At 36.7% G+C, this 27,615-nt stretch overlaps 1 protein-coding gene across 1 annotated transcript in view; it reads left to right on the top strand.

The window, feature by feature from the left end:
- Positions 1 to 4,130: 4,130 nt before the first annotated feature.
- The window catches only part of ISX (intestine specific homeobox), a 33,067-nt gene continuing 9,582 nt past the window's right edge, over positions 4,131 to 27,615 (top strand). Inside the window, exon 1 of the mRNA XM_026693349.2 lies at positions 4,131 to 4,311. Coding sequence (XP_026549134.2) covers positions 4,131 to 4,311 — 181 coding nt within the window. The remainder of the gene's footprint in view (positions 4,312 to 27,615) is intronic.

Here is a 27,615-nt window from a genome sequence, read left to right as displayed (position 1 = left end):
TATAACATTTGGAGAATCTTAAAGATCATCTAATCCAACCTTCTGACATACAGTGATGACATTGTTCCTAACAGATGGTCATCGAGCCATTATTTAAACATGTTCAGCACAAGAAAGTCCATCTCTGGAAGCAGACTGTTCCACGGCTGAATGGCACTAACTATTAGGAATTTTTCTCTATGTCTAAATGAGATCTATTGCCTTGTAATTTCTTGTCCTGTCTTCTGGAGCAGTTCTACTCTGTCAGGTTGAACATTTCATTAGCAAATTTAACCCATGTTGCAATTTAGCACAGACATTGTCTGGTGAACTAAGATTGCAGTACAGTCACTTTAAGTTACCTATAATTAAGGATGAGTTACTTTTGCCTCCCAAAGGAATGTGATAAAAGCAGCATGGTACATATCAAAAGAAGCATTTATACAGATAAACAAAGAGCCCTAGACTGTATGCTTATTATCCCTGGCCTTTTGCTAGAGGTCAAGAATCATAAAAAACACTAAAGAGTAAATATGTACTACAAATGTAAGTAAATCTAGATTATAAATCTTACAGAGTAGGGTGAGGAAAATTCCAGCCATCTCAGCATGAACGATCTGGCTGAAGAAAGATGACTTTGCATATGATGATTTGCACATTTAGAAGGTGATTTAAAAGTAATTATTAGAGTTCAAATCTAAACATAGTATATCTCAACATATGGCTTTTAGGCCAATAAGAATGGGACAACTCACCACAGCCAACTCACTGTGGCCAACTCACCACAGGACAACTTGCCATGGGACAATTAGCCATGGGACAATTTAACAATTCAATTTAATTATTTAAAATAAATAAAAAATGATTTTAATTTTTGTCATTCACATTTCATCCTGTCCTCCTTTTGCATCCTTTCTTAATTCTATTCCACCATTTCTTTGATATTAGCATACATAAACTCTTGTCCTACAGTGAGCAGTCCCACAATGAGTTGGTTGTGGAGAGCTGACGGTGGCAAGTTGGCTGCAAGTTGGCCACAGCAAGATGGCCATGGTGAGTTGGCTGTAGTGAGTTGGCCATGGTGAATTATCATAGCCCCTCAACCAATTCTCCAGATATTACCAGTGTGCTTTTCTGGTTAAAGCAGAATGCCCTACCATCCTATAGCGTGGATTTGGCCTGATCTACGCAATGCAAAGAGGAAACATGACAAGCTGGCCACGGCCACCCAGTTGGCCACATCCACCCAGTCAGCCAGACCCACCTGGCCCCCCCGAGGTCAACCACAGTCCTGATGCGGCCCTCAATGAAATTGAGTTTGACACCCTGACCTAGAGAATGCTCAAAACTTTCTCAACCATGGCTATGAAAACCCACTAGCTGGGGAATTCTGAAGTTTGAAGCCTGCACCTCTACAAGCTATCAAGGCTGAATAACTGGTCTAATTCCATAATTCATTTTTTTTATCACTACTGTTAGACAAGCAAAGTCTTTTTAGCAAGAACTATGATAATCTTCTTAAGGAGTGGACAAGGATATTTGTTATTACTTGCAGTATGTAGCCAAAGAGTTTCTTCCTATTCTTCATTTTTTTTATATAAAAATGTTGTTTCATGTGCTGACTCAGATGGTGAGAGGTATTTCTTCTTTTCTAAAGAAGCATCAACATCTACCTCATAGAAAAAAGAAGCAATCTATTCCTCTTTGAACTTTGGATAGACTTTGGATATTCGTAGCACGCACAGCTTTTACTTTTCCTCCTTCAGGAAATAAAATCCCTGACTATTTATAGGATGAGAGCTTGCTATTGGTATTAGCATAAGGCTTTCCCCTTTAAATTAAAAAAAGTAAAGCAACTATCCTCTTTCTCTCCCCTTTCCTTTTCTTTAACCACTCACCACTTGCAATAGCTTGGTAAGAGATCAATTCTTCTTTAGCCCTAAGATGACCAGTACAACTCAATTTACCTCTCAGCAAGAGTCTCAAAGGTGCTTTTTCAAGAGGCAATGTCAGATCTGTGTATCTGCCATTCTTCAGTGAAAAGGGGTGGTGGATTTGATACATTTAATTCTTTGCCTCACTATGTATCCTAAATATCCTATTTCTTACATTGTCTTTTGTATAAACTGTTACATGATTTACAACCATTGCCTGGTGCCTCGGATGCCTGGAAAATTCTGGGAGATGCAAGGAGAGAAGGGACCATGTGGATTGCAGCACCAGAAGATAGCCCCGGGAACCTTTCCTTATCTGTTTTCCCAGAGGTGCTGGTAAAATAACATCTTCACACCTGCGGATTGGTGGAATCCACATTGGACTGTTAGGAGGGGTTTCTAATTCCCTTCACCATAGTTGCATGGCCTAAGGGACCTCAGATCCTGCTTTGAATTTTGACCTGCTTATTCCTCTCTTCAAATAAAAGATTCCTTTTGAAATACAACATTTTCAAGAGTCTATACCAGAGGTGGTATTCAGCAGTTCTGACCAGTTCTGGAGAACTGATAGCAGAAATTTTGAGTAGTTCGGAAAACCAACAAATACCACCTCTGACTGGAGATTTTACAGTTTCCTTCCCCAGCTATGCCCACCAAGCCATGCCCACAGAACTGGTAGCAAAAGAAATTGAATCCCACCACTGGTCTATACTTATTTTTTGAAGGGCGGAGAGGCTGGTCTTTACAGGCAACTGAAAAAGCACCTTTGGGACAACCATGACTTGGATGACTGAAAATCTCCATAGACTCTCAGCAAGAGTTTTAGTACTACATGGTAAAGACAGGCTTAGACTTAGGTAGTGTATAGGATTGCAGGCTTCAGGAAGGAACACATGGCAAAGTATATTTCTATTTCCAAAAACCCAGTGTTTGGCATTTCCACATAGAATTGTGCAAGTCCTATTCTTCTAGTTTTTACAGACCTGAGATAGAAAGTTTGCAGCCAGCCAAATATTGCTGATATTCCCAGTATCTATGGGCAGCAACATCTGATGGATAATAGTCCACTACTTAGCAGAAAGGCTAAGAAGTTAAACCAAGGTTGAAACTCAGAACAAGGCAGCTTCTTTTGATCCAGTGAACTGATAAGTATAAGATTACATTGTCTGGTTGAAATCTTGTGCATATTTATCTATAAATAAGGTCCACTGAATGCATTGGAAACTGTTTGGAGTAAACATAAAAGCATTTTACAACATTCTATTATACTTGGATAACTGTTTGGAGTAAACATAAAAGCATTTTACAACATTCTATTATACTTGGATAATGATATATTTATTTCTTTTCCTGCACAATAACTTCATAGTCCTTGGAAAAAGCCAACCGTCTTTCATCTTATCAGGTGCGTTTTATTGCCATCTGGTTACACAGTAATTTCAGCCAGAGCTTTACAACGATTCATATGATGGAATATCAACTCACCAGTGATCAGGTAATTGGGCAAATAAGAAATTGTCTCTTAGTACAATCACAGGATAAAGCAGTGAGTAGCAGCAAGGGAAAGGGAGTTAGAAAGGTAACCTTTGAAGGTAAGAAAAAAATTCTGGAGAATTTCTACTTTAAAAAAAAGGTTTATAAAAATATATATCCTTAACTAAATTTAAAGTAAGAAGAGCATTTAAAAGGAATAGGAGGAAAAGTTATTTCTAATGAATCTCTAACATTATGATTATCTGTTGGGATACTTCCTAAACAGATCTGTCCTTTAAGGGAAAAGCAAGATTTTTTTCCCTTCAGTTGTCCTTGATTGTATTATGGTTGCCATCCATCACTCCTAATATTTTAGAAAGAATAGCTTTAAAAAACCTAGAAGTGTGTCCAAAGAAAGACACTTCTATTGGGACTAAGATGAGAAAATGAATATATGAAGATCCTTAAAACTTTTTAAACTGTAGAGAGGGGGTACATTTTAGTATAGGTGAGGATGGACACTTATTTCAATTCAGAATAAAATGATCATGAATTAAGATTTCTAAATTTTGTGGAGAATTTCCAAGAGGGAAATGGGCATTTTTCTTCTTATTTGGTCCTTTGAAAGTAAGAATAGAACTCAGGAAGGAGAGAAAATCAACTTCTACTTGCCTTTTCCTTACATAAAATGAACAACCAAAAGAATATAACCTATACCAAGAATATTTTGTTTACTATTGTGGAATGAAGATGAGCTGCTCCAAGGAATGTGACAAGAAGGAGAAGCCTATTTTGTCTTTTTCTATAGAAGCAATCTTAAAAAACCCATCTACTGAGGCTTACCTCTACAATAAGGTGACCTGCAATAGCCAATCTGAAGTGGCTAAAACGTTCAGTTCTAAGCCACTTTTGGAGAGGTATAAAGGTAGGAAATTTGTTCTAGTTTATGAAACATATGAACATTCTTATCCCTTTGCATGACTTTCAAGTTGATATTTTTAAAAAACACTTGAAGTATATTGAATTCATATTCCAGCATAATTGTTAATGTTTTTATGGCTTCTATGGAAATTTTGAGCTTGCTTTATGATACATTAGGACTATGACATATAACATTTTAAATTAAAGTTTATTTTCCAGATAACAAAATGGTACCATAAAATTTTTCAGATTGCTTTCCTACTTTTCTTTTTCTTTTACATTTTAATAGATAGATATATTATACACTTAATAAGAACACTTTGTATGTGTTCATTAAGTGTTGTTTTTATGCAGGTTCTCTCTCTCTCTCTCTCTCTCTCTCTCTCCCCTCCCTCCCTCCCTCCCTCCCCCTTCTCTGTTTTAAAGTAGGGCAAAAATTCAAAGCTTTTAGTGTATGTGTCTTTTTATTGTTAAGGACAATTTTTCTAGACGAAATTTGAACAAATTGAGTTTAATAATATCTTTTCTTTAAAATGTTATGTCCTAATGTCACACCCTTTAAACATATTAATTTGTTGCCTTGTAAATTGTGTGTGTGTGGGGGGAGGGAATCCCTAAGGAACATCTGATAGGTTTGTGGAAGAAATGTTATTGAAGTAGTATTAATGGGGAAAATATCAATTATATAGATTCTAATAAGGACAAAAGACATAGTTTTTCATTAAGTAATATGGGAACCCTACAAAATGAAGCAACTATCTAGCAGATAATTTAGTAAAACAGATATATTAAAATACTTCTCCAATATACGGCTGTCCAGCTTTTTTTAATGTCCACCACCTTGCTGGACAATTGGTTCCATGGTTATATTCTTCCTGAAGTTTAAGTCCATTCTTCCTTATTTCTGGGAAAATAGAGAATAGATATTGACATTTCTATTAATTGTAAGGCAGATAACAGATAATCAGAGTTGGAAGGTACCTTGTAGGTCATCTAGTCCAACCCCGCACTCAAGCAGGAGACCTTACATTATTTCTGACAAATGGCAGTCCAATTCTTCAGCTGACACCTCTCTAGGAATTTCAGGAGCGCCATCATTAACTTCCTTTATATTATTCTAAGCAAAGCATGCTTAGTTTCCACATGATTAAATATGAAGGAGTAGAAAACAGGAGGAGATGAAGTCTGACAGTGTATCTTCTCATTATGGGCCAGTTTGAAATCTGCAAGTTTAAACCACTTCATGTCATCTGGAAATTGCACAAGTTATTAGTCTATTGAAGAGCCCATAGCTAACAGGCACATGTAGGGAAGCAGTTACAGTGCACATGCTTTAAGTCTAGAGATGATGTATAAACATTGTAGCAGCTACTAAAATGGAAAGTCTGTACTAATCTGCAGAACTGAAGTTGTACTTGAATCTGCTGTGCTAGTTCATGTGCACAAAGCATTTATCTACACTGCTGGTTAAACAAGCTATGAAATGCCAATTTTATTATAAAAGTAAACCTGAGCTCTCAAACACACAATTTCTATATAAAAGCTTGCACTGTTAAGGCAACATTGTGAATTACCTTCATGCAAAATGTGCTTTGTTTACAGATACAGATGAAAATGGGAAACAGAAAAAAATTTCTTTCCCAGCAGATGCATTATGTGATTATGATATAATTCCACATTCCAATATTTTAGAAACTGACAATATTATGTCAGTTGGAGTAGCCCATTTCAAGCCCATTTTAAAATCTCTTCAAATGTTTTGAAAATGAAGTGTTTTAAATTTTAATGTGTTTTTCTGTTATTTAAATTAGGTAATTTAATGTAATAGCTCCTTCCTCTAACAATCCCTCCTCACATGCTTTGAAATTGTTGAATGCAATTAGAGTCTAAAAGTGGAAGAAATGTGTGAGATATGCACCATCCTCTTATCTTCCCTAAGGGATCCTTCCTGATATATAGCTTTCAGGGCCCAGAATTTTCAGCAATGGCCAGGCTGGCTGGAGATTTCTGGGAGATTACATAGTTGAAGAATGTCCAAGGGACGAAAAACATCCATATTCATTAAGAAGTACTCATGGGCAATTTTATGCAATTATTCGTTTAAGTTTCTATTCTTTATACATTTTTCATCTTTTCCAAAAACAAACCAAAAATGTTAGTATCTGTAATATTTAATTATTGATAACATCCATTGTCATAGGTATTTGAACAGTCCTAACTTAGTCCAGCATTTGATTTCTCAAAGTAGCCTTCTGGGTGCTAACCAGAAGACACTAGGAACTTGCCCCTTACCAGTTATTATTCCTTTGCAACTGGTATGTAGAAGCATGCTTCCTCAAGCTCAGACAAGTTATCGAGAAACCAAGGCTAATATCTCTTGATAGGCCTATCCTCCATGAATTTATTGAATTTCCTTTTAAAAACTATCTGAGCTCATTATTGTTCTGTATAGTTATTTACATACTCGTAAATGCCGCGCGGTGATTGGACAAGACGCGCGGCGAGTTGATTGGCCGAGCAAGCCACAGTGATTGGCCCGCCGAGAATCTCCCGCGATTGGTGGAAACTAATCGCGGGAGATTCAAAGCGGTGTCATTGGCCGCGGCTGCCGCGGCCAAAGAATAAAAGCCGCCGTTTTTCCCTTTTCGAGCCGAGCCGATCTCGGAGCAAATAAAGAGCTGAAACCAAGTCACTGGCTCCGAGTCTTCTTCCAGACGGACACGACAATTATTACCATCATTCTCATGGGTAATGAATTCCAAAGGTTCATTACTTTCTGTGTTAAGAATTACTTGTTTTTACCTGTTCTAAATCTCTTTCGTATCAGCTTTATTGGATAACTTCATTGGTCAAAAGAGAGAGAAAGTTATTCCTGTAAAATCTCTGTGTCATGAAGGCTTTTGTTTCCTCTCAGTCCCAATTTTTCTAGACTTTTCTCATAAGTCAGGCATCCTCTTCTCCTGTTTTCTAGTTATACATTTTTTTCAGATGTGATGACTAGAATGCTAGTTGCACATATAGATTTGTTGTTCTTTGTATTTTCCATCTCATTCCTGATGATCCATAAGATGGAATTTTCTGCTGTGCTCTGTTGATACCTTTATTGTGTACCCATAATTCATTATGATCCAGATCCTTTTCCTTTTCCTAGTTGGTTACAGACTGCTCAAACTTCATTAGAGGTTTTAGAATGCAAAATATAGTGGGGTTCACCAAAAAAGCAGTTTACACTTAACTGTACCCCTATTTGTGCTCAGGGGAAATTTAAAAAAAAACAAACCACAACCTTACTCCTTTAGCTAAACAATGCTCCTAAATCACAGTTGAAAACATCTACAATCTTACCTGCTTCCGCACAAAACACATTATTCCTTTTTGCCATTACTTTTGTAAACTCCCACAAGTTAAACTGATCCTTTAAAAATTGCAGTTCAGGATAATAACTTACAATAAGAATGTCAGCTGGATGACTTTGAGCCAGTCACTCTCTCCCCACCCAAACCCCACAGTAGTTGCTGTGGGGAAAAAATAGGAAACAGGACAGTGGTGGGTTTCAAATTTTTTTACTACCTGTTCTATAGGCATAGCTTGGTGGGTGTGATGTGGCTTGGTGGGCATGGCAAGGGAAGGATACTGCAAAATCCCATTCCCTCCCCACCCCACTAACCTGCTTTCCAGTTCCATTCTCCTGTGCAGGGCAACAAAAGAAGACCCAGACAATCAGCTGGGACTCAGGAGGCAGAGAATAGATGGGGGCGGGGCCAGTCAGAGGTGGTATTTTCTGTTTCTCTGAAGTACTCAAAATTTCCGCTACCAGTTCTCCAGAACTGGTCAGAACCTGCTGAATACCACCTCTGAAGCAGGGGTATTAGAGATATAGGCTGGGTAGGATAAAAATGAAAATATTTTCAGGTAACATGACTTTTGGCAGTGTGATATTCTAAATTGGAAAAGCAACAGAATAAGTACAAGCATTTTAGGTATCAACTGTCACTCAGTAATGTATTTTAATGATAGAGTAAAATAGTCACTGAAAAAGACTACCCTGGAACTACTTTAATTCAAAACCTCTTTGAATCTTGTTGGATTAAGAAGCATACAAACTGCAATAAGTAATCATATTATATGCAATAAGAATACATATCATATTCCTGCAGATAAAGCAGTTTTGTTCCAAGCATTCTTTGTTGAACGAAGGCTCTATTTTTTGTGGCTGAAATTCTGCCATTAAATTCCATGGCTATCTGACATTTAGCCAAAAGCACAGTACCTTTTATCTTTGGGCCCTAATATAAAATACTTTATATTTTCCTACAAAAAGAAAAAAGATGCTCAGATCAAGGTTAACTCATAATAACTGCATAGATGTGTAGTTTTGTGGCAGCAATGCCTAAATATATTGCCTTTCAGGTGTTTTTTTTTTTTTTTTCACTTTTAACTAGAACTCTAGTAGTTTCCTATCCAATTATGGAATTCAACTTTCTTCATTTTTTTAAGATCAGGCAAGCAAGATCAGTTTAGATGCTGCATTAGCTATAGGCACCAAACAATGCTAAATGTCTCCTTTGAGTCAAATTCAACTCTACTTCCATGAAGCTTTCCTGTCAACAGCAATAAAGTATTTAGCATTGCTCTTCTCTGGATATTTTTTTCAACTTCCCAGTCTAATCTCTAGTTCTGGATTTTACCTTAGTTGGGGTGAATCAGCAATAATTTGAATTCTTCTGCTAGAGCTTCACATCTATATTACTGTGAAATATGCATTTTGTTGCAGCCTTTTGCAAGCTCGCTATCACATTAGAAGACATGCTTGTCATTCACATTATTATGCAGGCCTACAGAAAATTTTCAATGTACATTTTAAAGTTGGAATATGTATAACAGCCTTTACATTTTTATGAGTGTGTGCCTCTCTATCTTAAAAGGTCTACTATTATTCTTTACTGAATTGCTGAAGAATCCTCTTCCCCTGCATTTTGCATCTGGCTATCAGTCTTTAATCTTTCTTTGAAATAATTTTGCCTAAAGTGGATTCAGCTATATTATTTTTCCCTCTGCATCTTACTGCATATGTATATGCTGAAGCAGTTTGAACCAAACCTTGAAGCCATTTCTCAATTGATTATTAACATTTTCCTCAGTCTGTGCCAAGCTAAAATGTCACCATTACTGGAAGTCAAATGCTACATTTACCAAAGAAAATGTCATTCTGTCTCCAAAGCCCCTTTCTCAACACCATCTTCCCACTCTCAACATCTCGGTTTTTACCTATTCTTCTTTCCCTTAGAGATATTATTTTAAAGATTTCAACCAAACTTAATTTCCTATTTGTTTTTGTTTTCGATAGAAGGAAGCTACTAAAAATATTGAGGAGATTGGCATCTTCATAATGTGAGAAATATTGGGGAGATCATAGGGAATAAATTATAGAGTCTTTGCATATTCTATGGTCACTTTAATTTATTAGAATTGCCATTTTTATATACCTTTTGTGCATATATGGCAAGCAGAAATTCAGGAGCCAAGCATTTAAGTGCACAGAGATACTAGATTTATTTACCAGAAGGAAAGGCTAATTTCTCCTAGGAAATGTACTTTTAAAATGAGCATCTTGTTAGATTCACTAAGAATCAGTGGAAACAGAGCAGGTTTTTATTCTCTTCTGTCTAACCTTTTTGTAGTGCAGGGGAGGTGGGGTAATAAACTTAAAATCAGAAACATTTGCAAGTATCATAATTACCAGCTTTCCTCAGATGAGGACTATGGTTCCCTATGTGAATTGGATGGTTCAGACCTTTACATTGTGGTTAAAATCACAGCCATGACTACATCTTGAACTTTTTGACACACATGTATTCCAGTCTTCCTTTAGTGATGTCTTGTTTAGTGACTATTCATAGTTGCAGCAATGATGGAAAAGTGATTTTATGACCAATCCTTACATTTATGACCTTCACAAATCTGTAAAACAAAGGGAAGCTTAAGTAAGATAAGCACAGTCACAATTTCACGTAATCACTTTTCTTCATGATCCATTTGCTGGTTCCAATTGTGATTGCTAAACAAGAACTACCACCTTTTTTTTTACAGACCATATGCTGTACAGGGCTTGACCTTTGAATCTGGCTGTACTCCCAAATATAATGAATAATGCTGAGATTTAATTATTGTTTTATTTAAAAAAAAAAACTTGATGTTCAAGTTATATACAGTATTCAATAATTTTCCTCTTAAAATTAAGAGGAATTAAATTAACAATTATGGTTCACTAATACTTTAGGTGCTTTGCCCTTTGGATGCTGGCTGGGAAAATCTAGGAGTTGAAGTCCACATATCTTAAGGTATCCAAGTCTGAAAATAATTGATGTAAAGTGAAAAGAAAATATATCCACCCACAATTGTTGCTTTGAATGGCAAGAAAACCATTGTTTGGTTGATAATAAAATCATAATGAAAAATGTTCATCCTGACACTGATCCTTTATCTTACTATAACTCTTTACTAAATTCAGAATAGTCTCATTTTACCAGAGAAAGCTATAGCTGAAATCGTTTTTCCTTATTATTGCACAACCACCAAGAATTATTAGAATTAATTGTCCCAATCGCCATTGTGTGCAAATGGACAGTGAAAGTAGGGCAGGCCGATTCTTGTCTTAGCTCTAGTTTTTAAAAAGAGAAGTAAGTAAACACATATGTTTTATCCTGAACAACTGACCCAGAAGAGAGATAAAATGAAAAATGTGTTACGTTGCTGTGACATTTGTCTTCACTGCATGAATAACAACACTTTCAGATTACATGGATTATTAAAACTAACTGAAATAATCAGTAATGGTTGTCAAAAAGAAAAGAAAAGTTCCATTAGCCAACCAAATGAAATGTCATTCTGCTTAATTATTATTACATGTGTTTCCTTTCCTTATTTCATTGCCAGACCACAAATCTGAAAAGGTCACATGCTTGGCTTGTATTCAGTTGTATTTGGATCCTCACAAGTTTGTAATCACCTAAAAAGAGTCATATTTCAACCATGGCTATTTCTTGGCTAATATTTTTAACAAAATTCTTATCACAGTTTTTTTCTTGCACCTCCCCCCCCGTTTCTTCTTGTACAAAGTTCCCTCTCTTCATGAGATATAGGCATACTGGATTATTCTTCCTATAGAAGAATAACAGAGTTGGAAGGGACCTTGGAGGTCTTCTAGTCCAACCCTTGTCTTAAGCAGAAGATCCTACACCATTCCAGACAAATGGCAGTCCAATCTCTTTTTACAAACCTCCAATGATGGAGCACCCACAACTTCTGAAGGAAAGCCGTTCCACTGATTAGTGGTCCTCATTGTCAGGAAATTTCTAGTTGTAGTCTGTTTCCCTCCTTGATTAGTTTCCATCCATTGTTTCTTGTGCTGCTTTCAGGTACTTTGGAGAATAGGCTGGCTCCATCTTCTTTGTGGGAGCCCCAAGGATATTGAAACACTGCTATCATATCACTCCTACTCCTTGTTTTCATTAAACTAGACATACCCAGTTCCTGCAATTCTTCTTTATATGTTTTAGCCTCCAGTCCCCTAATCATCTTTGTTGCTCTTCTCTGAGCTCTTTCTAGAGTCTCAACATCTTTTTATATTGTGGCAACCAAAACTGGATACAATATTCCAAATGTGGTCTTACCAAGGCATTATAAACAGTATTAACACTTCTTGGACAACCTGTGTGCTGTCCCATTCACTCACTCATAATGGTGAGTTAATGGGTTTGTTATTCCCTAGCAATTCCCTTCACTAAAAACCCACAATTGTCCCAATTAAGTCCAGCCAAAAGCAGGCCAATGCTAGCCCATAAAGCAATGGTCAGTGAGTCCAGAAGGAAAGTTTCCCAAACAAGATAAACCTACCAGGCAAAATTAAATCCACAATACAAGAGGGTGCATTCACTTTCCAGATGGTTTTATGACTCCTTTTGAAGTACAGATCTCATGGCTGAAATGTCTGGCCTAATCACTGGAAGCCTTTGCTTTTTTCCTCTCTGGAATGATGATAACATCATGCTTAATTAAATGTTCTAGAGCAGGGGTCTCCAACCTTGGAAACTTTAAGACTTGTGACCCTTCTGAAGAATTCTGGGAGTTGAAGTCCAAAGTCTTAAAGTTGCCAAGGTTGGAGACCCCTGTTCTAGAGATCGTACAGTTTGCAGATCCTTGTATCATTCAGTTTGTCTTAACAAAAAAACTTCCCAGCTGTGTATTTTTAATCTTTTTTCCTCTCAAGGACCATCACTGTGATGATTTAAAATTCCTGATAAATGACAGGATTGGACAAGTATTATTTCTTTGGGGGCTGTACAAGTAGTCCTCGACTTACAACCAGAACCAAGCCAAAACTTCAGTTGTTAAGTGAGACATTTGTTACGTGAATTTTGCACCATTTTACGACCTTTCCTGCCACAGTTGTTAAGTGAATAATTGCAATTGATAAGTTAATAATATGGTTGTTAAGTGAATATGGCTTCCCCATTGACTTTGCTTGTCAGAAGGTTGCAAAAGGTGATCACATGACCTTAGGACATAGGAATTGTCATAAGTATGAAAAATGGTCATAAGTAACTTTTTTCAGTGCCGTTCTAACATTGAACAGTCACTAAATGAACTATTGTAAATCAAGGATTACCTGTATTCGACTGCTGGGGCAGCACACTTCCCACTGCCCAATCAAAATTTCTTCTCCTCGATATCTCAATGCTATGTTGCGTTGTAATAGCAACAATTGGTAATAGAATCAGGGGTGGGATTCTACCAGTTCTGCCTGATCTATAGAACCCCTTGTTAACTTTCTAAGCAGTTTGGAGAACCGAGTTAAAAGCAATCTCCTTTTGTTTTGTTTTTTCCACCCTTATTACATTCTTGCCAGTATGCCTAGACTTCCTGTCTCCGGAGCTTCTGAGGCTTGGCTTTCTTAAAGGGGAAGGGTTGTTTTAAGATTTTTACACTGCTGTTGGGAGAAAATACTTCCCTGGACAATCAGCACTTTGAAGAAATAATTGAATAATGAAGCATAGCTTTTAGTGACAGGGAACCAAGATGAGTGACATTCAGCAAGACTTCTTGGTTAGCTAGAAAGATTGACATTCAAACATGAGTTTACATACCCTTTCTGAATTTTGGTCTAAAACTGGTTTTTAGTGAAGGTTAATTCTGTGCTTGTTGATGTTTAATCCTGTGTTTCTTGATGGGATGATTTTCCCTATTCAGCTTCAACAAGCAACAGCTACTGTTATGATTTAATTATTTGTACTGTGTTTGAATTTTTTTCTGCCTCATTGTTTCTTTTTCTATCTGGGGAGGGGGTGTTCCTTCACTGCTTTAGTGGTATCTGGCACTGTCCTTTTGGGGTATACTTCCAAGAAGCAGGATGCAAGCTTGGCACTTATTTTTTTACTGCCTTTCCGGGGGGCATGTGACCATTCCTTAAATCTGGGTGATTTCCTTAGGATATCTTGCAAGGTGAGTGAGACCAACTGGTATTTTTAATGGTGCAAATGAATCTAAGGATTGCTTTTCCTGGGTGTACTTTTTCTGGAGAGCTTAAATGAGCTCTCTGCTAAAGGGTTTCATTTTATGAGCAAGAGTTGGCTGCTTGATAGTTATCACTGCGTTTTAACTATTTTCATTCCTCAAGATGCACTGGCACCCTGCCTGATTTGTAACTCTGGCTTGCAGGTATTTTTAATCTAATGATTGATATTTGGGGCAGCTTTTTGCAAGCAAAGAAGCTTTTTGTATTTTTGTACAGGTAATCCTTGACTTACAACAGTTCATTTAGTGACCATTCAAAGTTACAATGGCACTGAAAAAAGTGACTTATGACCATTTTTCACACTTATGACCGTTGCAGCATCCCCACTGTCATGAGAGGCCAGGCGAGGAGAAGCGGCCCTTGACATGAGTGATGTTGAGTTGGCCACACCCACCCAGTCACATGACCACCAAGCCACACCCACCCACCAAGCTACGCCCATAGAACCGGTTGTTAAAAAAATTGAATCCCACCCCTGAATAGGATGCATTGGGTCATCCCATTGTTACTCTGTTTGCGTGTGCCTTTCCCAGTGGGAGTTGGTCCTCTACAGCTGCAATGCAGAATTTTTCTTCTGATGTTCTACTGATTGTCATTAGTTTCATTTTCTTTATATTTAATGTTATGTTTAAATTATTCATGTTGGGTATAGACAATAACAGATATTAAGTAGTCTCCTGACAGTATAATATATGAAGTAGAATTCTGAACTTCAGAAATCTAGATCTTTAGGAAATATGCTTAGGATAGTATATGGCTGGGATAATAACAATAGTTCCTTTCTTAAAACAGTGGCAAGTGTCAAACCTGGAACTGAAACCTGCAAGAAGTAAACCCTACAGTGTGCTAACGCACAAAGGTTAACTAAGTTATTTTCAGCCATGTTGCTGTAATCTCTTCAGAACTGAATAAAGCTTCTCCATATCAGTTACCATCAAATCTTTGTTTGCAATGCATTCAATCTCTTTTTGGACTCCTACATTATTTTCTTCCATGCTTCATTTGCTTTCATTACACTGGCAGCTCAGCAAGAAACCTCTCAAAACACAGTTAACATTGAATAGATTTTTCATGAGAGGGATCTCTCTCTCTCTCTCTCTCTCTCTCTCTCTCACACACACACACACACACACACACACACACACACATACACACACACCGATTTTTATAATACATGCTCACCCACTCCAATTTTTATCATTCACTTTTGTTGTAAGATATTTTTAATCACTTGTTTTTGTTTTTGTGTGTGTGTAAAGCTTTCCTGTTTTTCATGCCAGAGGTTTTTCTTCTACTCTTCATTGCAGCCATCCACTTCAGTAATTAAGTGTCTGTGATTGGTGCCTAGGTAAGGCAGCTTTTGTCTGAAAGGCTTTGGTCTAAAAGAAATTAAATGGTGCTTTAAAACATTCCAGCGTCCTGCTGCTCCATTTCTTCAGTGCCCCAATAGATATCAGCAGGAAGCTAAATATGATGCTTCAGTGGCAGAAGGCTCTAGCCTGAGCTATTTGTATGTATCCAATTAGAACCATTCTCCCACCTAAACTAATTCTTTTAATAAAGGGTGAGAAGATGCTCTGATAAAAATTAGCTACGGCACCATATTTTCAATTCCAAGTCTCTTCATAATCAAATAAATAGACTCCTTAGTTAGTTAGAGAAGCCATATGTCCTCCTTTTGTTCTTTTTCTAATGAACAGGCCAATGTTTTCATGAAAAGGCCAATGTTTTCACATCACTCATGAATCAATTATCATTGTCATCGTCATCATCCATCATCATCATCATCTCTCCAAGTGCCACTCACTCTTCAGATCATCTCTAGGTATAAATTAAATATATTGTGAGGACATAGACTATTGAGCTGTGCATACTTTGAAAATTATTTGGAAGAAATTACATGTAAGTGTTAGGAATGATAGTCACCTAACAGTTGGGTTGGCAATATATAAACCAGGATAGTAATTTAATACTGTATCTTTAAGAGAATGCTGTAATTGTAAATGGCTGAGGTTCTCCAATGGCCATAAGATGGAGCCAGAAACCTGGTTTCTCTCTTCTTGCATTTCCTGTTTTGTCATGTTGTCTGATCATGGTTCTGCTTGGATTGCTGTGAGTCTTGCAACTGTTAGCACACTCCATTTACTGAACTTTGTTTATGATACTTGACTTCGTTTTTGGATTATCCTTGGACTGATACTAACTGCTTTGACCGTGTATGATTTGGACTGTTTGTTGGACTTCGTTTACCCATTTACTGGAAGTAAAACCTACATTTTACTATTCAGTGTATCGGTATGCTGGTTGTGTGTTATTCAACATCACTCTCACTATGTTTCCCTCAGTGCACTCATTCTCCTAATGGGGAATACCTCAATAGTAAGCATTGGCACATTTTTTCTGTTATTCAGTAAGGAAGAAACATGTTTTTAATGCCCCCCTGTGTATTCTTGTAACAGGTCCCACTGTTTTAAGAGTCACCTTAATATATAGACACCTTAAAAGAGTGGAATGTTTTTTTAAGGCTTGCATAGAAGTTGGAAAAAAAGATGTAGCTGATTTAAGTAGTAGCGAAGAAGTGCTAGGTTCATGTTATGCCTGATGTACTCCATAAAGTTATCCTACAGATTATACTTATGCAAAGTGGAAGATATTCCAATCAGAGAATCCATAAGTGCAAAAGTTGAAGGGTTTTCCATCATTCTCCCTTATAATTTAAAAAAAAACACGGTATTTATATATAATCCACCTTGTAGCCTTCAACTTTTGCTCTGGAAATGAAGTGAAGCCAATTTAAAAAATCAATTTCCAGATTTCAACCTTTTCTTCTGTTTTGACCTCATTGAGGGCCTATCTAGACCATATTTAACATGATTGATTTTTTTCTGCTACTTTACTCCTAAAAGTGAACACAAAGAAGAAAGAAAACTTTACAGTTTTACCATTTTTCCTGTATTCTCGGTTAGAGTGAGTAATAATCCTGACTGTCAATTTCTCTTGATTAAAAAAAAAATACATCATCACATGTTCCATCAGTGAATTCCTTCCCTCCCACTCCCATCAAAAAAGACTCCACCAACTTTTCACCATCCCATTGTTGAACTTGTAAATATAATAAATGGCCTTGGAGGCCATGACCAATGGCTAGAGAGGAAGAGCCATTCCTGCACAGTGCTCGCTTACCAATTGGAGTGGAAGACGTTGCTTAGAATGAAATGAAGAGCAGCAGGAGAACTAGACAGCACTGCTTGAATTGACACAAGTCAGAAGTTGCTAGTTATGATGCACAGCAAAATAATATATGCCTTTCAAGGTAGCTATGTGTGAGAACGCTATTGTGCATTTCTGTCCTTGAAAATTCTCAGTAGTTCATTCTCAGGCATAGTCATCTTCTCTATTGATGGAACAATAATTTCATAATTTTGAAGACCTTCTTCAGCAATTTACATTGTCCTTTTCTAGATTTTCAGGGATTTTTGTCCTAGATAGAATTGGCCTTCTTACTTTATTATTTTCAAAAGCAAAATACTATGAGGCAGTGGTGGGATTCAAAATTTTTTTACTACCAGTTCTGTGTGTGTGGCTTGGTGAGCATGGCTTGGTGGGTGTGGCAGGAGAAGGTTACTGCAAAATCCCATTCCCTCCCCACCCCCACTAACCTGCTTTCCAACTCTGTTCTCCTCTGCAGGGCAACAAAAGAAGACCCAGTCAATCATCTGGAATAGATGGGGCGGGGCCAGTCAGATGTGGTATTTGCTGGTTCTGTGAACTACTCAAAATTTCTGCTACCAGTTCTCCAGAACTGGTCAGAACCTGCTGAATACCACTCTGCTGTGAGGCAAGCAAACACTAGAGAAATGGAAATAACATGGATAAGAAATTTACTATAGTATTTTCATTCCCCATATCTCTTGAAAATGCAAAGGTTATCCTCATGCCCTAATTCTTCATTTTGAATCTACTCATAATTTAACAGTGTAATAAAAATGTCTTTTAATTAAGAAACTGGAACTATTGCAAGAAGTTTAACAATCACTTTTTCTAAAAGGACCTTATCAGGGTTTTTTTTTTAGTTTTTATTCTAAACACTTTTTATAGCTTATAAAGAAAGTAAGAATTCTAATTGTATTCCAATATTTTTTCACTTCCTGGCATGTCCACCAGGTATGAAAATAAGTGCCTTTTTCTTTTCCACATTTCCAACAATTTGGGTCTGAGTTAAACTTTTTTGCCAATCTAGTGGGAGGAAAGTGCCATCTGTAGAACATTTTGTATTGATTTTCCTTGTATGCTGTTGTTAGGAATAACATGGTTACCTAACGTAGTTTGGGTAAAATAATATATATAAACTATGATAGTGAGTTTAAGTGTGTGTCACTTTAAACTGCAAAGCATGTAATTTTGGGTGCGGTTGTAAAATCGCCATAAGAGGGAGCAAGAGAACTTGATTGATTGCTGGCTTACTGGATTGCTTGCTGACGACGATGGATTGATGGTTTGTTAACTGCGTGTTCTCTGCTGTTGCTGAAGGAAGAAAGGAGGTTTGACTTCTTCATATCTCTACTGCAAAGAGATATATTACTGGACTGATATTTGTAAGTTTACTGACCTCTTTTTCGACACTGGACTTTGCAACTGATTAATCCCCGGACGGACTGAACTAGTGTATGATATATGGACTGTTTTGACTATGCTAAAAATCTTGCTGGAATAAACTATTTAAATAGCACAGTGTATCTGTTTTACTGAGTGTAAGCTACAAAAACGTTTGTCTCACATATTTGCCTGCCTGCCTGACTGCCGTGCAGATTCTGCTAGGGTGTATATCCCTAACAGCTGTGGATGTAATTAGTTTGTAATTTGATCCCCACATTCTCTCCCAATTTTCTAGGTCTATATTGTGGCCAACATTTTTCACCCATACCACCACCGTCTCTTTGACCACCTTCTCTTCCATTTTAAAATCTGGTAGAAAGTTATATATTCTTGAAATCATTTTCTTTTCCATTTCTTGTAGAATTTTATCTGACTGATGCTTTTCCATGCAGAAACCAAATTGTTCTTTGTCCTTCTGATATCTTGCCTGAATTTGCATGTATGGCCACCAATCTATCTTTATATTTTGTTGCTGTAATTCTTTTCTCACTTTTAATCTTCCTTGTGTGTCTAATAGGTCTTTGTAACTCCTCTTTTTTCCCAGATCCATTGCATTTGGGTAGATTTGTGCTTCCATAGTTGACAGCCAGTTCGGTATTTTAGTATAATGATTCTTTTTAATCCATGTCCGAATTAATGAATCTCTAATCATGTGTCTCTGAAAATATGCATGCTGTTTACATTTCCCATCCCATAGGAAACTATGCCATCCTCTCTGCAAGTCGTGACCCTCTATCGACAATACTCTTCTATTTTCCAGGTTGATCCAATCTTTAATCCATACCATAGCCACAGCCTGATAATACATTTCCCAGTCAGGGAGTCCAAAGCCACCCCTTTCTCTTTTGTCCTGTAACAATTTCATTTTTATCCTAGCTTTTTTCCCATCCGAAACAAATTCACTTATTATTCGATCTAATTCTCTAAAAAAGGTTTTATCCAATCTTATTGGTACAGTTTGAAAAAGATATAGCATTTTTGGTAGGGTAGACATTTTAATTGCCACAATTTTCCCCAGTAGTGATAGCTGTAATTTTCCCCACATTTCCAATTCTTTTTTGACTTGTATTATTAATTTGTCATAATTATCTTTTTTGATTGAAGTGGATCTTGCTGTTAACCAAATGCCTAAATATTTTGCCTTTTTCACACTTTGCATTCCCAATTTTCCTTCTAATTCTTTTTTTTTGCTTATCTTTTAAATTTTTAGTGAATAATTTTGTTTTGTTTTTATTAATCTTAAGGCCTGTGACCTTGCCAAATTCCTCTATTTCCTTTATTAATTTTACTCCTGTATCATCTGGATCTTCCAAAAAAAATACTATATCATTGGCAAATGTCTGTACCTTATAATGCTCCTTTTTAATTAAAGCCCCTTTGATTTCTACATTTTTCCTAACGTTTTCCAATAAGTTTCTAAGGTAAGAATAAAGAGAAGGGGTGACAGTGGGCATCCCTGCCTTACTCCCTTGTTGATCTCGAATGTTTCCGTTTTGTCACCATTCATTATTACACTGACCATCTGTGTTGTATAAATTATCAGAATCAATTTAATAAATTTATTGCCAAATTGCTTTTTAACTGTTGTATTATGAACTGCCAATTAACATTGTCAAATGCCTTTTGCGCATCGAGGAAGACCATTGCCAATTGTTTTCCTGAGTTTGCTTCATAATATTTTATTATATTCAATACCATTCTGGTATTATTTTTAATTTGTCTATTCGGTAAGAATCTATTTTGGTCACTATGAATGATCTGATTAAGGGTTTTTTTCAATCTTTCTGCCATTATGGACATAAATATTTTATAATCAACATTTAAAAGGGATATGGGCCTATAATTTTGAATTAATTGATGGTCTGAATCTTCTTTTGGGATCAATGTTATGTATGTCTCCCCCCCATGATTTAGGTAATTTTGCTGTCATCAGTACCTCATTATAGAGTTCTAATAATTGCACTTCTAATTTTTCTTGGAGCGTTTTATACAGTTCCCCTGGGAGACCATTCGGTCCTGGTGTCTTATTGTTTTTCTGTTTCAGGATTGTCTCTTTCAGTTCTCTTAATGTTATTTCCCTGTTTATCTCTTCTTTATCCTCTTCCAGGATCACAGGTAGCCCTTTTCCTTCTAAGTAATGTTGGATATTTTCCTCTGGTACGTCTTCCCTACTATATAATTCCTCAAAAAAAACTTTTAACAATATGTTTTTTTCTTTTCAGTTTGATGTTGTAGGGTAACATCAGTGTCTTTCAATTGTTGAATTGCTCTTTTTTCTTTCTCTTTCTTAAGTCTATAGGTTAGCCACCTTCCCGGCTTATTTGCATGTTCAAAATAATTCTGTTTTATCTTTTTCATGTCCTGTAACCATTCATCTTGTGCTAACATATTCAATTTATTCTCTCCGTATTTGCTGTCTTATTATGTGGTGTTTTTTCTAGTGTTTTTTCTAACTCCTTAAGAGTATCTAGTAGTTTAGATTGTTCTCCTTTTTTTTTCCTTATATCTACGTGTATTATATAAAATTGCTAGGCCCCTGATATATGCTTTAGTCATGTCCCATAGGTTTGTAATTGATGTTTGTTGTTTTTTGTTTTCCTTCAGAAAGAACTCCAATTCTTTTTCCATCATCTTAACACATTCTTTTTCTTTTAGGATCTCCTTGTTTAGCATCCATCTTCTGTTTTTTTTTCAATCCTTTCTAAATTATTTTAATGGGATTATGGTCCGCCCATGTGTTAGATTCAATTTCTATTTCTTTTATATTACATTCCACTTCCCCATTTCTCCATAACATATCCAATCTTGACCATGATGTGTGTGGTGCTGAATAGTAAGTATAATGTTTTTTGTTTGGATTTCTTTCTCTCCATATATCTTTTAATCCTAATTCTTCCGCCATGATAGAATACTTTTGGTAATGTTTTCCTTTTCCTTTTTTTCCCTGGATTTCCATTATTGTAATCTTTTCCTAAATTTGCTATTGCATTGAAATCACCTAGCAGGCATATGTTCTCACATTCCTGTTCTACTAATTTTCTGTATAGTTTGGTATAAAAATTTTCTTGTTTCTCGTTCGGCGCATATATCACTGTCAATAACATTTTCTTATAATTTATATAAACTTCTAACATCAAAATCCTACCCTCCTCGTTTGCATATACCTGTTTTGCTTGTAAATGTTTCCTAATGTATATTGCTATCCCCCTCTTTTTTTGTTGGGCTAGAGATACCTATAAAACTCCTACCTTTGGTGCTTCTAACAGTTTACTTTGATGTTTCTGGATATGTGTTTCTTGAAGGCATATAATATCTAAGTTCAGTTTCTGTAGTTTAGTTATTGTTTTTTTTCCTCTTAATTTGTGAATTTAAACTGTTGATGTTAATGAAAATCAATTTGATTTCTTCCGCCATCTTACTCTGTAGTTGTTTCTTGTTGAAGCTTATTGGATAGAAGAAATCACAAATCAGAAAATTGAATTTAATCTGGAAACTTTTTATTATGTATAATAACACAAAAATGCAATAAAACAGATAGATATATTATGTTACATATATTAACAGCTGCAAGGATTCGTACACACAACTCTGGAAGTTAAAAAGGGTTCCACTGGAAGGCATGGTTATAAAAAAAATAATAGATTGTATAGAGATGGACAGGCTAATGATGAAAATAAAAGACAGAGAAGATTCAATTTATTATAGGGCCTGGGATGCCTGGGATGAGTGGTTTAGAAATAAAAAGAAAATAAAATGGCAATTAGGAAAAGAATGAGGGAATGTGTAAATATACCATGGAGAAGATTGAGATGTAAGGATAAAAGATATTGATTTATAGTAAGAGTAAGATGTAATGGTAAAGGAATAAGTAAATACATATGCTGAAAAATGTGAGGAGATGCAAAAGATGTCTTGATGTTGATAACAATGTATAAAGTTTTATTTTATGTTTTTAAAATTCAGAAACTTACTAAATTTATTTTTTTAAAAAAAAATAAAAGTAAGAATTCTAAGTAATCACATAAAGAAACTTTTAAAGTAAGAAATGTAGTGTAATTTCCCCAGAGCCATATTCTTAAAACCACCATTGCACTTAACATTTTATAACCCTATAATTTCCATATTCATTATTATACCATGAATTTGAGTACTGTTGTTTGCTATGTGATCTCTTAATTTGAGATCTCAAAGTTGCTTACAAAGATTAGGAGCTGTAAGAAATTGTACCTTTTTAGAGGTGAGCACTAATGAAGATTTGCCCCTGTAAATCCAAGTTCTCATATGCAAGTAGTTCTTGTTTAGTTAACCAGTTGGGACTAGTAACTAAATCTTTAAACAAAGCACAGCTATGTTTTGAAACCACAACTAAATAAATAAATAAAACCACAACTGTGCTTATAATCTTATTTCAGCTTTCCTTTGCTTTACAACCTTGTGAAAATCATAAATTCAAGGATTGGTTGAAAAATTACTTTAACAGATAGAAATGATCTTCTGGTCCAATGCCCAACTCAGGCAGGAAACCCTATGCTATTTCAGACAAATGGTTTTCCAATCTCTTCTTTAAAAAGTCCAGTGTTGGAACATTCACAATTTCTGGAAGCAAGTTGTTCCACTGATTTTGTCTAACTGTCAAAGAAATTTATCCTTAGTTCTAAGTTGCTTCTCTCCTTGATTAATTTCCATTCATTACTTTTTTCATCATTGCTTGTTCATCACAGTCATGACTGAATGGTCAGTGTATGAGGCAGTCACTACCATTGGTGCATGAGGCAGATGCTATCACTCACTGTTCAGGGCAGTATACACACCTTCCTCCCTTCTTCCTTTTCCCTCCCTGGAAGTAGAAATATTATTATGATTAAGTTTAATAAAAATACACCTTTTCATTTTCTTACCAGCATGTTCTTGATTAGCTCACGGTAACTACAGCAGCAGCAATTTCATTTACAGCTGAAATCAAAGCCAGTCCATTCAGTCTCTGTTGGTTTGCAGCTAACCTCAGGTTATTTTATTATTATAATCTGAGTGATCCAGGTTTTTTAAAAAAAACTGCTCAGCAGGACAGGTACTCAAATTCCTTGTATTGTTGTTGCTGCTGTGACCTTGTATAGAGAAAAAGTTTTGTAGAATCAAATATATGAGGAGAGGTTATAAGAAGACAAATTGGTATGGCAGAGCAGGGAAAGCTAACTATTCTTGGGGCAAATCTGTTCTTTGATATGTTTGATGGTGGAATAATCTATCCTTATGTTATAAAGTTGGAATCTGGAAGGGAAGGGAAGGGAAGGGAAGAGAAGAGAAGAGTAGGGAGGGACCTTGGGGGTCTTCTAGTCCAACCCCCTGCTCAGGTAGGAAACTCTATATCATTTTAGACAAATGGTTGTCCAATCTCTTCTTAAAAACTTCCAGTGCTGGAGCATTCGCAACTTCTGGAGGAAAGTTGTCCCACTGATTAATTGTTCTAACTTCCAGGAAAAAATTTCTTAGTTCTAGGTTGCTTCTCTCCTTGATTAGTTTCCATCTTGTCTTCAGATGCCTTGGAGAATAACTTGACTACCTCTTCTTTGTGGCAGCCCCTGAGATATTGGAACACCGCTATCAGGTCACCCCTAGTCCTTCTTTTCATTAAACTAGACATACCGAATTCCAGCAACCGTTCTTTATAGCCTCCAATCCCCTAACCATCTTTGTTGCTCTTCTCTAGCTTTGGTGAGCCAAGCAAATTATTTCTAAATTCCTAACATGCCTTTCTATTAGTATATTCCGTGCAGTTAATTAAATTCTTGGCTAGCATCCAGATCTGTCCTCCAATTTATTAGCCAGGAATGGAGCAGAATAGAAAGGTTTTCCTTCTATTTTCCACACCAGATTCATCCTTGCTTACACTTTTCAGAACCAGTTTTGTGTAGTGATTAAGGCATTAGACTAGAAATCAGAAGACCCTAAATTCTAATTCCGTGTTAGGGATGAAGACCACTGGGTGACCTTGGGCCAGTCACTCTCTCTCAGCCTTGGTTAGGATTAGGGGTAGGGGTAGGGATAGCCTTGGAAAGGAGGCATTGGCAAACCACATCTGAAAAATCTTGCCAATAAAACTGCAGAAACTTGTCCAAGCAGTAATCAAGAATCAACAGTATCTCAAAAGAACAACAACAAAACCTGTTTTAAAAAATGGCTGCAGGGGACATAGGAGGCAGATATCTCATATATGAAGCACCACCCAGGGTCGCTGAGTATAGTACACCTCTATTCTTCCCTCTCTTTCTTCCCGATCTGAACACCCATAAAGTTCCCTCTCAAGACAGAATGCCAGACAACCATTCCAAAGATCAAGGCTAAATTCCCTCAAGGTGGCATCAAGAAATTACATTGTTGGAAGTTAAAACCCACCCACCCCCTCCTAGAAAAATGAAATATTTTATGATATACTAAAAAAGACAGAATGTTTCCCCTAAAAGAGAAGTAGAAACTCAGAGAGGCAGAAACTCACCCCCCACCACTCCTTTGTTAATGCCTGGGCCAGGCTATTTTACATAACAAAGAGTCATAATAGGAATTGCCCAAAGCCCTTTCATTACATCATCATCCAGCAAGACTCAACCAAGCCCGGGACTCAGGACAATCTACAGCAGTGATCCCCAACCTTTTTTCGCGCGACCCGGTACCGGCATCAGCTGGGTGCCGCTGCCCGTACCGGCATCAGCTGGGCGCCGCCATCTTTTTGATGAAAAGTGCTTCCGGTGAGCTTTCTACCGGAAAAGCTCACCGGAAGAGCTAAGCGCCGCCATCTTTTGATGAAAATGTGCTTCCGGTGAGCTTTCTACCTGGAAAAGCTCACCGAAGCACTTTTCATCAAAAAGATGGCGGCGCCAGCAAGCCAGCGGCCCGGTAGGACTTGTTCCGTGGACGGTACCGGTCCGCGACCGGTGGTTGAGGGACCCTGATCTACAGAGTTGCCCCTTCATGGCCCCATGGGAGTCTGACAACCAATCAGAATACAAGTTCAAATTCAAATCCCAACAGAGGGTATAAATCTCCCTCTCTCTCTCTCCACTCTATGTGTCTTTTCTGCCCAGGAACCCATCCTGTTCATCAATAAACCATCTTTCCAAGCAGTTTCCATGTTTCCAGTGTCTTTTTTCCCACTTGGAACTGAACCCAGAAGGATATTTCTTCCAACAACATGACACCCAGAGTACACTGAAAACTGAAGCTTTTCATTTTGCTGCTGAAAAGTGGTGCAAGTAGGATAAAGCTTTGGCAGTGAAATCTTATCACTATTCCTGTCAAAAGTGACGGGAATAGTGACAAGAGGCAATAGGTCAGAAATGTCTCAGTGCATGTGTGCCAATGCATCTGCTAATTTGCTCAATGCAAATGTAACAATACATGTGCTAATAAAGAACTACCAAGCCCACTGATCAAGAACACACACATACACACAAGCCACATGAACATAAGAGAAATCCATTGAATTTGGCTACTAGTTCATATTGTCAAATATATACATATGGCGCCCTCTTCCACTGTTGTCCTCTACCATCTGTCATATAAAGCAATTGTACTGAGGACATATATTTCTGTAAAGTTTTGATCTAAAATGATATGGCTGCATCGCTGCTTGAAACTGATTAGTCAGAATTAGTGCAGCTCAGAGGTGGTATTCGGCAGGTTCTGACCAGTTCTGGAGAACCAGTAGCGGAAATTTTGAGTAGTTTGGAGAACCGGTAAATGCCACTTCTCACTGGAAATTTTACAGTATCCTTCCCCTGCCACACCCACCAAACCACGCCCACAGAACCTGTAACAAAAAAATTTGAATCCCACCACTGGTGCAGCTGGTACATAAAATAAGTTTTTGTGGTGTTTGGTTAATAGTAAACATGACAGATGGGGGCAGCCCTCTCTTTTTCAATACCTACCCCGCACAAAACTACTGGCAATTGGATGTTCTCTGTGAACATATTTGCATCATTATAGATCTCCTAAAAAAAAAAACCCAAAACCCAATGAATTCTCTTTTGGATTCCTGCTATTGGTCCCATACAAGAATACCTAACAATGTCTTTCCTTCCTACAATACAGAAGCATATCAGTTAGATGATATAGATTAAACTTTTCTTCTAAAACAATTTATTTCAATAATATTACAGCTTCGGGATTATTGCTTTTAATATGTACACAAGGAACATTTGCTCAGTTCTTAATCACTGCATCACTTTCTGTCTTTCTTTCCTTCTTTCTTTCTTTCCTTCTTTCTTCCTTCCTTCCTTTCTTTTAAAGAATATTTATATAGCCGTTCAATTCTGCCTAATTCTGGCTATCTCTAAAAAATACAGTAAAACTGATACATCAAACAATAATAAAAGAGCAAAATCAGTAAATAATAAATAAAAGATAATTAAACAAAACTCTGTACCCTTAGAATCCCCCATAGTCACCTCTATTGCCCTCCTTCCATATTATATACCTAGACAATCCTATTCCAGCTCTCAGTAAAAAGGCAGGTCTTAAGGACCCTCCAATGGCTAGAAGTATTGGGGGGACTGTTAAATGCTGTCATAATGCTAGCAAGACTCAGCATGACTGACGGTCTTGGAAGTTGTCAAGGGATAAGTATCTAATGACTTGTCCTGTGATATATTAAAGGTTCAAGGGTTTGAGATGCAGCTTCCTAGTAATGTGCTGTATTTATTCATTCAATCAATCAATCAATCTGACTCTTTATTCTTTGCTAAGATCGTAATGACAGCATAGATCAAGACAGATGTACCTCTTTCTACCCAACTGATTATATATTGAATCCTATGCTGAAAAGATTGTTATCACCAATTAACTTCAATTCTGTATTATCACAATAAATCATATCAAGCCTGTTTGTTTTGAAGCCTGTTATTTTGTAAAGACATATACACATGATAACTGTAGATACCACTTTTCATCTTAGTAACCAGATAACTGAAGATAGATCTATGAAAGATTTATGAAAGTGTACCTGACAAAATAATTAAAAGGAAAGTTTATATTAAGCATCATTAGAAAACAAATGAAATACATTCTTTTGTAACAAGTTGT

Source organism: Notechis scutatus, chromosome 6 (genome assembly GCF_049901735.1).
Source record: "Notechis scutatus isolate UNSWTSFEM ecotype Mainland chromosome 6, rNotScu1.2, whole genome shotgun sequence".
Lineage (NCBI taxonomy): Eukaryota > Metazoa > Chordata > Lepidosauria > Squamata > Elapidae > Notechis > Notechis scutatus.
This window is presented reverse-complemented; position numbering and strand designations above follow the sequence as displayed.